This window comes from Necator americanus, chromosome X (assembly GCF_031761385.1).
Source record: "Necator americanus strain Aroian chromosome X, whole genome shotgun sequence".
Classification (NCBI taxonomy): Eukaryota; Metazoa; Nematoda; class Chromadorea; order Rhabditida; family Ancylostomatidae; genus Necator; species Necator americanus.
In genome coordinates this window covers 6,865,425-6,879,954 of record NC_087376.1, presented here as the reverse complement: position 1 = coordinate 6,879,954, position 14,530 = coordinate 6,865,425, and the positions used below count along the sequence as shown (strand labels likewise).

The window sequence follows — 14,530 nt, the reverse complement described above, 5'->3', positions numbered from 1 at the left end:
GAGAAAAAACAGGCAGGCAAAAACACAGGAATATTTGGATTCTTTTTTTTTCGGCCATACATACATACGTATGTGTATAAGAAGTTGATTTTCGCTTCTTGACAATTATTCCTTATTTAACGAGTATGACGAGAACAATATTAGATCCTAGAATGAACGAATATCCTGGATTTCAAGTTACTCGATACTTGAAGAGAGTAGAGCGAGAATTCACCCTTCCACATCTCTTCGCCATGGCCCGGTAGCAACAGCGCACGTCCGTTGCGCTTCCTATTGATGCCTTCATTTGCCATCCGGCTGCTTCGGACGAGATTCAACGACGAGAGGAGAAAACACGAAAAACAGGACTAGAACGTAGTTCACTATTGCTGAGAAGTCAATTGAACGCTCTTTTTTTTTCCCTCGTGTATTTATTCGCGACGTCAACTGCCACATAATCATCTGACAGCTGAGCTTATTATTCGAACTAATATTCATCGTCAAACGCTTATATTTAGTGATTATCGTGCATGAACTACTAGTGATTCGAATCAAATTATGCAATATTCTGGTCCCAGGGCTGTTCAAGCAATACGGTTTGAAAATCACTTGATGTACCCTAATGGTCATCTTCGAGATCGACAACAAAGAGGTGATGATCATAAAGAATTGGAGAAGGTTCAAGCGGAGAATAAGATCCTGAAACGACGTCTATCACGACGTTACAGCAGCAGAAATAAGTTAGTTGAAATTTTAAAAAGTACCTTTTTTCTTTTTTCTAACCATCTAACCATAAGATTCAAAGGAAAACATCCTTAGAGTGACTATTTGTAAAAAAAAAAAAAAGTCTCAAAAAACAACAACATCTGGTGGAGGAAAATTTGAAAAGTGCCCTCAATTTTCTCTTCATATCTTAACATTTTTGAAATAATCGGGCAAAATTGGAGATTTGTTTGATGCTTAATTTCTTTCAAAATCTTCTGAATCTCATAACGTTAGCACATGGATCCTTTCCGTTTGCAATTAGAACAGCAGATTTTGAAATTTTTTGAGATAGGCAGATACCTGATGAGGTTTTTTTTTGACTTTTTTACATTTTGTTTCTATCACTTGTACATATTAATGCGGGTGTTGTTGTTGATTTATTCCTTATTTTAAAAGTTAGTGTTTTAAAAACGTTAAAAAATATGTGTAGCTCACGTCATCTTCCAGTGAGTAGTAAGATTTCGCCTTCTCGATGTCGATATATTTTTTCAACAAATTTTTTTTTCGCGAAAAACTCATCCTGTAGACGTTTTGTCCCGTAGAAAAATCGAATAACTTTTCCTTAGCTTAAAAAAACTTGTTATTTTTATTTTTCTTATTTCTTTTACGACACAAATAAGTTCCAATTCATAATTATAGAGGATCAAAAAGATCTCGATTAGTTGTCGCAGAAGTGTTGGCGGATGACGCGTCCGATGATGACGTCGATGACAGCTTGTTATTATTGAGGGTAAGGTTTTTTCCGTTGGAAAAAAATGCAAATAACTCCTGAATACACCGAGTGTCATTAAAGTTGTTTATTTTGCATGCACACAGAGCATTTTTCTGGAAGAAGAGGTAAAAAGTAAAAGTATGCAACTGAAAAATTGGTTCACTGTAATTATTATGGAATCTACTCCATCCATGTTAATATGTGTAGAATAGAATATAATAGAATCCATTGTTGTCAAATAAGTTATGCACATAGAACCTGGATTCTTTGCTGTTGTTTGAAATTGGCTGCGCTTTATCTTAATTAATAAGTCATGCAAGAAGCATTTTGTGGAGAAATTAACTTTAAAAAATTTTCTTAAGTAAACTAGGTTGAAAAGTACGAAAAAAACTCTAACTGATACCTGTACAGTGCTACTGTTTTGGGAAGAATCTCGTAAATAAGAGTACGCGTTGTCAGGATGAATATGGAATGGGGTATAATATAATAAAATATAAAATTCATTTACAACCGGTCCAGTCCTACCATACGTCAGATGCTTTCTAAAATAGTTAGGAAAATTTTTTTACAGCTGTTAATTATTAGTTTCAGGATAGTTCTTGGATTGTAATTATCTCCACGGTTGTTCAACATTGTCATTCAACATCATTTAACACTTATAGATTCTTCGAGATTTTTCTATGCCCTGTTGTATAGTATTTTTAAAGAAATGTGAATAATTTCTTTATAAATCCGGTGTTTTTTTCCTATTATCAGCACATTCAAGAATTTCGCTCCATTTCAAATTCATTCCAGAAGTGTTTGACTTTTGATTTTGTAAATTCATAGATCATTCTTCACGTAATGAACGTTTTATTTCCTCGGAAATACATATTGGTTCGATTCTTGAATTTTTTCTGCCTACTAAGAAATTCCTGACATAATTTCTTAGAAATCTTCTACATCTAATTGCATGTGTTTTTTCTTTAGTATAGGTCTTCACTTATGGTCCTTAAAATTTGGAGGCTATTCAAACTCTTTTTACGGAGTTTTTATATTTTTTTTTTCACAAACTGCAGCGAATTTGCGATTGTGGCGTTGATATGGTGCCATCGTTCTTCTTTTTCAACAACAAAGGAAAAAAGGAAAATCCTCTTATTTATTTCTTTTCATAAACAACGAGGTTGCTTATGAAAAGAAATAAATAAGGAAACGTTTTTATGAAAAAAAATAAATAAGAGGACTTTTGCTAACCGCATTATACGTACTTCGTATTATTCCGTTCACTGTGTTTGTGAATCACTGATACTATATAGAAAAAATTATTCAACACTTCTTTTTTTAGTAGTTTTTTTAACAGTTGACTGATTTTTGATTTCATCTTTCCTCAAAGTTTTTAAATGTAGCTCATTCCATATCCAGAATATTTTGACGAATGCGTTCGATATATTTTCGTCAAAAACAAAATATCGGGAATCGAAAATTCTGGAACATTTTTAAGTAAAGCGGGAGAGATTCTATTTCATGAACAAGCATTGTTGAAACCCATCACATAAAATTGACGCGACGGAAATTACTTGGAGGACTCCAACTTCCGTTTCCTTAGTTGACGTCCCATCGAAAGTAAAAGTAAATTGGAAAAGTTGTACTGTCAGTTGAAGAAAAATGAATAGCTGAGTTTTTTTTTTGTCGAAATAGATAAAAAATTATGATAGTAGTTGTATTTATACAGAATCTGAAGAAAAAAAAAATCATCCAATAATTAATTGAGCTTACTCTTTTTCTTCTTTCAGGATAATAGTACTCTTCATGGTTTACGAGATCTTTTACTGTCTACAACATGTAAACTGAGATTTATTTGGGTAGTTATACTGGTTTTGGCTGTTTTGCTCACAAGTCACGGTGTTTGGCAGATAATGCTTGAATTCAAACTTCGTCGTGTTGTGGTATCGTATTTTATTCAGGAAGCAAGTAAGGAGATTTTTTTTCAAATTTTAAATAATCAAATAATTATCTTATAAAAGGTGATTTTTTCAGATACATTAGCGCTACCTGATATTGTAATATGCCCATTCAATCGTTTTAATCGATCATTTCTGGAGCAATGGAATGTTTCAGCAGGACTTGCTCAGTATCTGGAACTTTCCTATCCATCACCTGTTATTCATACATTTCAAACACGAATGTACGAAGAAACTGTGAATAATTTGGATGCACATGAATACGAATTGGAAATGCTTCTGGATCGGATAGGAAATATGTCGTATACGACATTTTTAAAAGCTGTAAGCTTCTATCTACCATATCCGGTGTAGTTCAGTTAAAAATCCACGATCCACATGTTACATTCCGCATGTGCTTCTGCGGATTTACAGTAGAAGTCTCCGCTTCGGGAATCTTGCTTAACTCTACTCCCAGCCATCGCATGCGCTGCAGTTACACGTTCATAGTCAGCTGCAAGCGGTAAAAACCCGCATCGCGCCGAAATCTACTGGTTACATCATATTGTACTTAAATTAAGTAGTTTCCGCCGAATCGCAATATTTCTTTTTAATTTCCATAAGTTTTGTAGTACTCTGATGTCTAAAAAAACGACTAATTAGTCCGTTTTTTAGATTTTTAGATTAGAAAATTCAATAAATTGTTGTAAGTTAATTAGGTTCTTCGCGCTATCAAATACATTTTCACTTTTTTAATGTTGCGTTGAGCACTGATCCAAAATATATCATTTTTAGGCTATCATTTTAGGCTTCACTTGGCTGCGAAGCTTTTTTCAAGGATGATTCGAGATGTAAAAATTTGACTGAGATTATGACATCAGCAGGAAAATGTTTTCGTTTAATGGGATTTGATCAGGTGAATTTTGTCAATTTGAAGAAAAATAATAAGTAATAATTTGCTAGAAAAGTGGTGGATTTTTCCATGAAATATATATTAGTGCATCGAAAATCTGTTTTTTCACAGACTGGTGACGGTTTTGGATATGGTGAAAGAATTGTCATCAATCTTCCACAACATTTATATAATCCGGGTGCAAATCAAATGTTAAACGATGGTATTGTGGTAAAACTTGCTGAACGTGGCAAAGGAATTGATAATGATCTCACTTTTATTCCATCTGGTCTGTTTTTTTTCCTCATTATCCTCAATAATAAATAGTACAGTGTATCTACGGGATATTAAGGATTTTTATCATAGGTGTTCATGCTATCATGCCATTATCGGCAACACAATACGAATTTATGAATGATCCTCCAAGATATGAATGTGAAGAAGATAATGATGGTACATACAGTAGAGTATGGTGTTTTGAAGTAAGTCACCGCATTTTTCTTAGCTTATTTTTTTATTAAAAAAAAAGTACTTAAAAACTTCTGCAAAGACTATTCTAGTAAAAATTCATTTTTGACCTTCTTTCTGATGAAGTCAATTATTCTCCTTTTCCTGCATTTTCCTGGATGTATAAATTTCATCAAACACCGCTCTGTTCTCTTCTCATCTGCTATTGTTATTGTTTGTTATTGCCGCAGAATTTTTGCTATGGATTCCTAGGAAGAAACGAGTGAAATCAATGAGGCTGATAATCCACAAATCTTGTTGAATCTGAGAAAAAAAGTATGACAGTGAAATATTTGCTGTTACAAATAGTAGACGGGAAAAAAAATTAAATAACCTAGTTTTTGTGCGGAGTTTATATAACAACTTTTCAGGGAATACAACTAAAACTCTTTACTTTTACAATAAAAAAAAAATAGGGGAGTTTTTCCTGTTATGAATCAAATTTGGCGCAAATGTAGAATGGTCTTACGACGTCAGAACTTAAGCTTTCCCTAAATTCAGCATTGAAACATTTGCTCAGTAAAAAAAAGTAAAAAGTGCGATAAACGCAGACGTTAGGTGAAAAATTGATTTGACCTACGTAACCCAAAGAAAGAAAGAATTGACCCAAAGAAATTGATTAGAAGAAACCAAGGAATGAAGGTGTTGACTTTGTCCTAGTTATACAACTACAGTATTCACGTCTAATTGTTTATTATTACGACTAAAGTGTTCCACACACAAAGTCATTCATCTCTATATAACTTCTGGTTTTGCTTATTGTTGTCCTTATTTCTTTTGAAACCAAGAACTATTTTCATTATGAATCCACGTCTCGGTTTTAATTTGACGTTTTCTTATGAAACTTGTCTTGAGAGTGGAAAGCTGCATAATCATGAAGTTCATTCATCAAAGTTGCAAAATTCTTCTTATCCTGAATCTAATAAAATATGCAGCTGAAAGCAATAGATCCAGTCTCTTCAATGGCAGCATACCACGAATCCAACGTGATGAGGGAAGCCGCGGGAAAAGCTAGAGATAGGCTTGTAGATTGTGAGATCCGGGTGCTTCCACTCATCTCTGAATAATCGTTGTAAAAAAATGGCGTGAGAAAGGCGTTTGCTCCTACGAGGTACGTTTACGTGCCAACTTGTGCACGCTCTGGTTCCCGCTGCTGCTTGTTCAATGGTTATTCTTGAATAGATTGGTGAGGAGACCTTATTGATTTTCGACAGCTCGCACTTGGATGCGTCGCGTTACAGCCGAAAAGAATCGCCGCCGTTAAAAAAAACGGCGTATTCAACACTAACGTTTTTTACGACGATGTCAGCTGCATGACTATGGGGAAACGAGCGGAACCACCCTGGATCCCGCAATCTACAACCTCATCTCTAGCTAAAACCGTGGATTCTCTCATTACGTCAGATTCGTGGTATGCTGCCATTAACTTAGTCTTTGAAACACTTTGCTGTATTCTTCCATTATTTTTTCCTGATGTGCAAAATAAACCTTGAAAATAAAGTATAAGCTTTTTAGTAAGTCTAGTTCTTTGAACTCACTATGGGAATAATTAAAGCCCAGCTGAAATGAGACCGGCGAAATGAAACGGGAGTTATACGTTTAAAATTATTTATTATTTATTTAATTATAAAATTATTTGGAATGTAAAAAAAAAAACTAAATCGCCATGGAAAAAAGTCCTTATTTTTTTCTTCATTCTGCATATTTTTTTAATTAATTAAGTTTAATTTAGTAGTTTAATTTTTCTTTCATTTTCATAAGTAGTTTAATTTTTTCTATTTAGTTCTGTCTTACTAAAAAAGCAGAGGATATGTGTAATTGTTCCCTTGCCGCTGCAACAAAACCTCGTAAACCAGATATTTGTACAACAAAACAGTTCTTCCATTGTTTTATTGCTCATCTTTTTCCTGAAAACAGTTCATCTATAGTTGAGGTGAGTTTTTATTTTTTTAACGAAATCGAAATAACGGGAAAAATAGCTCCATTTATGTTTAGAATTGTAAATCAAAATGCAAACCACCGTGCTCATACTGGCAATATCAAAAATCGGTCAGTTATGCGACATTTCCTGGACAAGTGGTAAGTTATAAAATAGTATTTAGAACTGGTCAGATAAAATCCACTTCGATTACTGGAATTTCTGCAACTTCGAATGATCGGACTATGGGGAACAATTTTACAAATTCTACCATTTATTGATTTATTTTTAGGCAAAATATTTCGTCGCAAATCAATCTGAATGGGAAGAACTCAAATCAACTATTGTTTTAGAAGTGCGTAGGTCCTGCGAGGAATCATCTCTTCTTCAAGAAAAAGTAGATGTAGATGTAACTATCATTTAAAGAATATTAAAAAAAACAAAAAAAACTTAAAAACTAAAATATAAAGCTGACGCTACAGAATACACATAATTCTGTAGAGGACATTTCTCAAATTCATCTTTTCATTCTCAACCAATCAATGAAATCAATAGGGCTTCCATAAAAGAAAATAGAAAAGACTAAGAAGATAAAAAAAATTGGAAATAAAGGGAACTAACCCAAAATATCTACTCGAAATGGTTGATATTAAGATTAACAAAACAATGATTTTCAAAGTAGTTTTTTTTTTTTTTCAGAAATCAGTTTTAAAAACTTCGAGGTTTTTTTCCATTAACTGACAATTAAGAGGGAGAGGAAGCGGGAGAAATTCTCCTCAAGCACCTAAGTTTGTTTTTTTATATCAACAACAAAACATCTGAAAAATAAGGAAAAAACGTGTTTTTCATTAATCTGTCTATGAGTTTTTTAGATGGGACCTTTATCAGCCTGACGTTTCGGCTTTTTCACCTTAAATAGAACATGTTTGGAAAAATCCCTCGTTGATTCAGTTGAGCTCCACATTATTTTGGATCAGTGTTCCAATAATTTTTAAAGGTAGTGAAAACCGAGGTCATAATACATTAAAACTGACTTCAACCATCCGAAAAACCCGAAACGTCATGCTAATAAAGGTCCCATCTGAAAATATCCTACAAACACTAATTGAAAACATTATTCTTCTCCATTTTCCAGATACGTAGTGGTTAATATGTAAACAAAACAAATGTAGCCATTTGAGGGAAATTTCTTCCGCTTCCTCTGACATGAGTACCCGAGGATTCCAAGAAATTTTTGAAGAAGAATCACTTTCTGCAACATAATAATTCCTGTACTTAATTTCCTTATCCTACAGGTCTATTTCACGGATTTGGATTACACAGTAATCAAGCATGTCGTTGCGATGCCTTTACAATCGGTGATAGCTCAGATTGGAGGTAAGTGAGGAATAGTTCCTCGCGCAAAAGGTTACACTTTAATTAATATAGTAAAAGTTAAAGTGCTCGCCGTTGATCATTCCCTGCGGGATGCACCAGAGATCAGTGCGTTGTTCACAATCCAGAATCATTCAATGTTCATCGATGTGAATGTTGGCTTATAGAGTGACATACCGAATCCAATCAACCTTTCAAGACAACGCTTTTATTCTCTCAGGACACTCCTTTCCCTTTTTATAGACTGCGAAATACTAGAGGGCTTGGTTGGCCTGAAACAGTTTCGAACTATTGACCGTGTAAACGGTTTGGTAACCTCTTGTCTTTGCGCTACGCTCGTCCACTCAATATAATATTAATTCTTGGATTTTCATCCATCTACTCTCATTTTTCACTTATACCTCACTTATTTTCTGTTCCCGTTGTATTTAAGTGCATTTAAGTAAACTGAATTTTTACCTAACAACCATAATCCAGATCGTTTATTTTTCTGAACATTTTTCAGAGTGGATCCAAATTCCTTATACCTGGATTTCTGCTACTGTCAAACTAACAACACTCAAGACAGCTAATTTTTTTCGAAATTGTTTCTAAATGTTTTAACTATCTTAATTCCGAGTTCACTAGTAAAAAGAGAAAATCTTAGACGTTAGAGTGAATTTTCACGTAAAATTTGTATTTCTTCAGCGAGGTCTGAAATTTCATATGCTCCATCGAGATCCAGAAGAAATTACGAAAGCAGAAGTATAATTTTTCCAAAAAGATTGCTAAAGAATGTTTTCAGCGAAATTGGAGAATCACTTTCTTCGCAGTGTAACTGGCGAACTTTCCAAGTTCGAAATAAAGTAATAAAATCAAATTTAATTTGAATTTTTTGACCACCATGAAATATTTTGCTGATATTTGGCACTGAGTACGTTCTTTTGTCGATGTGTGTCAACTAAAAGCAGAACGTTCTTAACTGAGTGACGTCATCGCTTCCTTATCATTTACTGCCATTTATTGACAGGGTCCCAGCGCCCCGTTGCAGCGAGACATCTTATCTCCTTACATGTGAAAAGTTTCGACGCATTCAATACAAAAAAAACTCACGGAATTTGAACTCGATCAATTCCTTTGCTTCTTCTCGGCCTTTAAAACATGGTTTAATCCAGAATTATTACTAAAGGACAACAGACAAGTTTTAGCACTTCTATACAAATTATTTTTAACTTTAATGAACCGTTCTTTTTTCTCTCCAGTTTCGAATATAATACAATACGTTTAATTTTTTTCTCCTAATCCATTCATAAGGGAATTCTTGGTAAAAAAAATTGTTTAATTTCTTAAAAAGGTGTCATTTTTGCTATTTGGAATTCATAAGACTCCAATATATGTGATCGTAGACGTCAATCAATATTTCTTCGAAACTTTGGTAAGATCTGCTTCGTTTCTTCATCCTTTTCTTCATTCAATGTTTTTTTTTCCGAAAATGAAGCCATGAAGTAGTTTTAAGAGATCCATAAGTTTCAATTATACAAATAATTTCAAATTTTCCTAATTTCGAGCACGTAGCCTAAAAAAAGATTTACGGAGTGATTGGATAGTTTATCCTTCGGAGTTCCTGATTTCGAGGTAATACAGCTAGTTTTCTCTCCCCAATTTTTTTTTTTAGAATAATATTGCAAATTTTTCTGCAAGTACATAATACAAATGTATTTATTCCACTACCAAATATATAATGTACTTGATAGTGGTACTATTTTTTTTATAGAACATGGATTTAAAATACCTGAATATTTAAGAAAATGATCCTTCTAGGATGTTCACATATTACAGTACCGCATTTCTAAATTTCTTAATCGTAAATTTACCAAAAATTTGACATTTGTAAATAAATATGGATGAAGATCAAAAAGTACAAAGAAAAACAGTAAAATACAAAACATATTCTGAATGTAGCACTCAATTCTCTATAATAACCGTTATGAAGGAAAGCAAGTTCATGAAATTATGGCTTGATTGAATTACTGCAACAAGGCTTTTTCCATTAAAGAAGCCCATCTTTTTTTTAAAAAACAAAATCAGTATCATTTTTCCTTTTAAAAACTTCTATTTAAAAAAAATGAAATTCAGTATGCCGAGAAGTTACGTTGTAGCTTTGATTATTGCAGTAAAAGAGCAAAGATTTCCTCAAATCTCCTCCTCCTTTGGCTAGACAACATTCTTTGAGCAGAGAATGTCATAAATTTTTCTTTCGAGGAGTTCTCGTGTGCAAACAAATCGCAAGAATTCAAAAAATGTTCATTGATGTTTAGGTGACGAGATGTGTTTGTTTTTTTGGAATTTTTTTCATTGTGCTCATTCTCGTGGGTCTTTTTATTCATTACTTATAATTAATACAAGTTACTAGTACAACTATTTTCTATACGCTTCAATTTGTAGGAGCTTCAAAAGAACTACGAAAAAAAAGGACAGATACCAAAGTTGGAATATTTGCTCATTTAAAAAATAACATTTTACATCGATACGCTACAGTGAAAAATATGTGTCGGTACGGTGCAGCGGTAAACGGTCATCGCTACGCGTGTGCCGTCGACAGTTCGGTTCCGCCCCAATGCCGACCAAATCTTTCATTACCACGTGATAATTGATTTTTCTAAGCGGATGCGGATACTGACGTAATACATCGATTGATCTATGCACAATTCATTCTATAAGCCATATATGCATTCACTAAACTCTACCATCGGGAACCGATGTCCATTTCGCTGATTCATCCTTAAAAAAAATTGATCTCGACGCGAAAAAAACTTTATTTTTCATATTTTTCATTGCAGTTAAGTGCAATCGATTGGAAGATTATTAGGAGCTATTCTATGAATGACATCATGTACTATATTTCAGGACAATTCTCATTATGGGCAGGTGGTTCGTTGATCTCAATTTGTCAGATCGTCATCTACCTCTCACGCTATCTTCTAAGCCGTTGTGAACGATTTTATCGTCAGAAAAAAAGTCGTAGAAAACGAAGATACTGCAATAAAGAGAACAATGGAGGTGAAGAATATCCTGATTCACGAAAATCACCGATGCCATTATGACGGGGGGACTGGAGCTGTGTAGAAGCTCGATTATAGTGGAATCGAATTACAGTAGAGCACGAAAAAAACCGAAAAAAAAACAATCACGAAAAAAAAAATCCTGAACTTCTACACAGTTCCAGTGTTATATGTACATTTATGTGTTTATATGCATTTTTTTTTGTCCTTCTAATAATTCATTACCACATTCATTTTTTATTGCTATTAATACAAATGAATGATGTGTTGAATGGGCTCTTATTTATATTTGTATGCTAATTGTATTTCTCGTAAAATCTCCGCTTTTTTTTCAATTTATCCAGAGTTCTCTTTTTCTCATTGTGGATCTATGCGACATCGTCGCCGATGTATTGTTTTTCTTGCATTTGAAATGCGCTCATTCAAATGAATGATTCGAAATTTTATGAAGCATGCAACAAACACACACACACATCCATACACATACACCTGTTCCAAACGAAAACAATGTGAATGATATTCAAATCTACGTCCGGGCTTCATTCTATTCATGGATTTCTAATTAATTTCACTGTCAAATATTTCTTACATATTACTAGAGATCCTGTTCTTATTCAGCAACAGCGATTCGTGTGTCTGCTGTTTTTTTTAATTTTCTTTTTACTGCTGCTTCATTTAAAGTTTAGGAGAACATAAATTCTTGATGTTTTCATGTTGAACTCGTACTTTTCATTCGAGGATTTTTTTTCAAATATTTGATCTGGTTTTCTTGGCAAAACACAAGTTTCAATTTCTCTGGGTCATTTTAACGAATAACAAAAATAGATTCTCATCGGGAGATTCGTGTCAGCTGGCAATCCTTCTTTTTTTATGATTGGAAAAACATCAGTTAAAGTTTGTGGCAGTTTTTTATAGAGTTGGTTTCTATCTCACTACTAGTAATGAAAATTATTTATCTGATACATTATTTTGTTTCTCTTTATTTATATTTTTAACCAGAAATCGTGAGAGCTCCATCCGATTTACTGCAGGATTACTGTATTAGAAAATGAATACATTTTTATCCATCACATAAGCTTACATACAATATTCCAAGAAGAGATGAAATAAAAACATTATGTTAGTGATATGTACATAAATTTACGTCACGTCTGATCAAAAGAACATTATATATTTTATTATATATTATATTATTATTTTGAATGTACAATACAGAGTCCAAACGGTAGACAACAGGTCCCATGACCATCACTTATAATCTCATGGCGCTTCTGCATTGAGCGTGGCAGTGAAGCACCGCATCGTCTCCTCAGAACCAGCTAGCTCCGATGGGATCATATCCTGACAAAAGTTGTCTGCGCCAAAGTTTTTGATGCCGAATTGAAGTAGTCGCTGTTGGTCAGCTTCTCATATCTTCTTGACTTGCGGTTGTTGCTCACGAGTCTCGATTATCTTCTGGAGCACTTCCTCTGTGGAATTTGGCATTTCTGCTACGTTATCACGGAACAATGAAGAATCTATTGGAATTCCCAATCCTGCGTGGCGTCTTTCTCTGGCAGTTGTTTGCACAGGAGAAGAAGTCGTGACAAGTGACGAAGTAGTTTCTGGCCTTGAAGCTGGTGCTAAAGCCAACGTGGCAAGCCGTGGAGTTTCGATGCCATCACAGTCCTCTGTCTGGCAGCCGTTTTCTCACATTTCAACGGAAACACATTTTTCCGTAATATTCTCCTCATAATCATTGCCTGTATGTAGTATTGCGGTTAGAGGTTTCGCTTACTGCACGATCGATCGGAGGTTCGAGTCTGCCCTGGTGCTTACCAAGCTTTTCATCCCTCCGGGGTCGATAAATTGGTACCAGACTTGTCTGGGAGGATAAAAACACTGACTTGACCTATCGGCTACCCCTCATAAGTCATTGCGTAGGCCAGTTACGCATTCGTAAACCTCAAACGATTCTGAATTGAAGTGAACGTGGGAACGCATCCCAAGCGGACTGATTAATTCCAGACACTTCATCTTTTATCTTTTATATTTTTACTATATACGTGTATGTTTATATTTTATTACTTATTATATTATTATTATGTATTTTTATTCGTATAATCAAAATCATTAGGGAATTGTTTTCAAATGCTTTTCTTGTTCTGAATGAGTGGCATAATCACTCTCACCATTAGTTAGTCACCAACAGTCTGATAAGCAAACTTTCAGTTTTAGATTTTTCAAATTTTTATCCTCTATCTCTGTCTTCATGGATTTTTCTTCTGAGGGAGAGCGTTCAAATTTGAAGGTAACATTTGAAGGTAATAAAATGTAGAAAATATATAAAATGTAACAAGAAGTAAAAATTTTATTATAGGCGATTATACTGTACAATTTTGAATAAATAGTTCTTTTTTTATTGGAAAAAGTAGATATAACTATGATTTCTAAAAGTAGTGAGTTATAGCACCCATTGTAGTGTTTTATTTTCCCAACTGTATTATTTTTTCTATGAGAATCCAAATAATTTATCTTTCTTTCTCTCTCTCTCTTTCTCTCTTAAAGAAACACATTGTTTCATAGTTTCTTATCAACGTCTATAGATGGTAAAAAAAACATTTACTCAAAAAAAAAGATTTTATTCTTCGAAAAAATTAAGTAATATCAACAGTTACAGAATGATGATTTAATTTTCATGTGCGGTTATTATTTTATTCTATTTTATTTTCCATCTTCCATCTTGTTCCTATACAGTTCAAAATTATCACAAATAATTATATAATTAATAATTTTATATAAAATTTATAATTAATAATTAATAATAATTATATATATATAATTAATAATAATTATATGGCAATATCAATAATTGTTCGCATTCACCTTAGTGTTTGTTATTTTGTTTTCTTAATCTTGTTATTTAACAACAACAAAAAAAAAGTATTTTCTGTGTGTTGGAGATAGCATGGTCGGAAATTTCGTAGTGGACACTTCTGATCCTTGTTCTTCCTTCTTTTTCTCTTTTCCTTTTCTGGTTCATTTAGGCGCTATCGAGATTTCTGTATGGATGGATCCATGCTCATTTCAAGTTCCGGTTATCGCTTGTATAGGTGCGTCGTGGCAATAGATAACACGAGCAACACATTTGGTCTCAACACTGGTCTTGCGACCAATCGATTTGGTCCCTGAAGGTCCCCTAGGTCCCGGTCCCCGTCAATCATCTTTTTTTTTTCTGAAATACTTTTTAGTGAATTGTGATGATCCTTCATTGTCGACGTACAACTGAACGACGTACAAACGATGAGTGATTCAGAAGTGACGATAGCGTGAACGTGTACGGACAACGAACATCGTTGTCTGTTTCCTCTTCGATCATTTTCAAATAAAACAAAAGCGTTACATGTCTCGTATCTACACCTTTACATCCTGAAACATTTGTTT

The 14,530-nt window shown here is 33.7% G+C and overlaps 1 protein-coding gene across 2 annotated transcripts; it reads left to right on the top strand.

The window, feature by feature from the left end:
• Window positions 1-537: 537 nt before the first annotated feature.
• RB195_021677 (uncharacterized protein) lies at window positions 538-14,375 on the top strand (the record flags this gene model as incomplete). Of its 2 annotated transcripts, XM_064208540.1 has the most annotated exons (13): window positions 592-719; window positions 1,384-1,474; window positions 3,229-3,406; window positions 3,473-3,720; window positions 4,184-4,291; window positions 4,400-4,556; window positions 4,634-4,749; window positions 6,558-6,707; window positions 6,770-6,853; window positions 6,985-7,047; window positions 7,988-8,069; window positions 14,134-14,199; window positions 14,338-14,375. In XM_064208540.1, the coding sequence occupies 13 exons, from the start codon at window positions 592-594 to the stop codon at window positions 14,373-14,375; spliced, it is 1,509 nt and encodes a 502-aa protein (XP_064064420.1). The 2 variants fall into 2 exon arrangements, with proteins under 2 accessions (XP_064064421.1, XP_064064420.1); XM_064208539.1 differs by lacking the exons at window positions 14,134-14,199; window positions 14,338-14,375 and adding an exon at window positions 8,133-8,233 and having other exon boundaries at window positions 538-719.
• Between the last annotated feature and the right edge of the window lie 155 nt (window positions 14,376-14,530).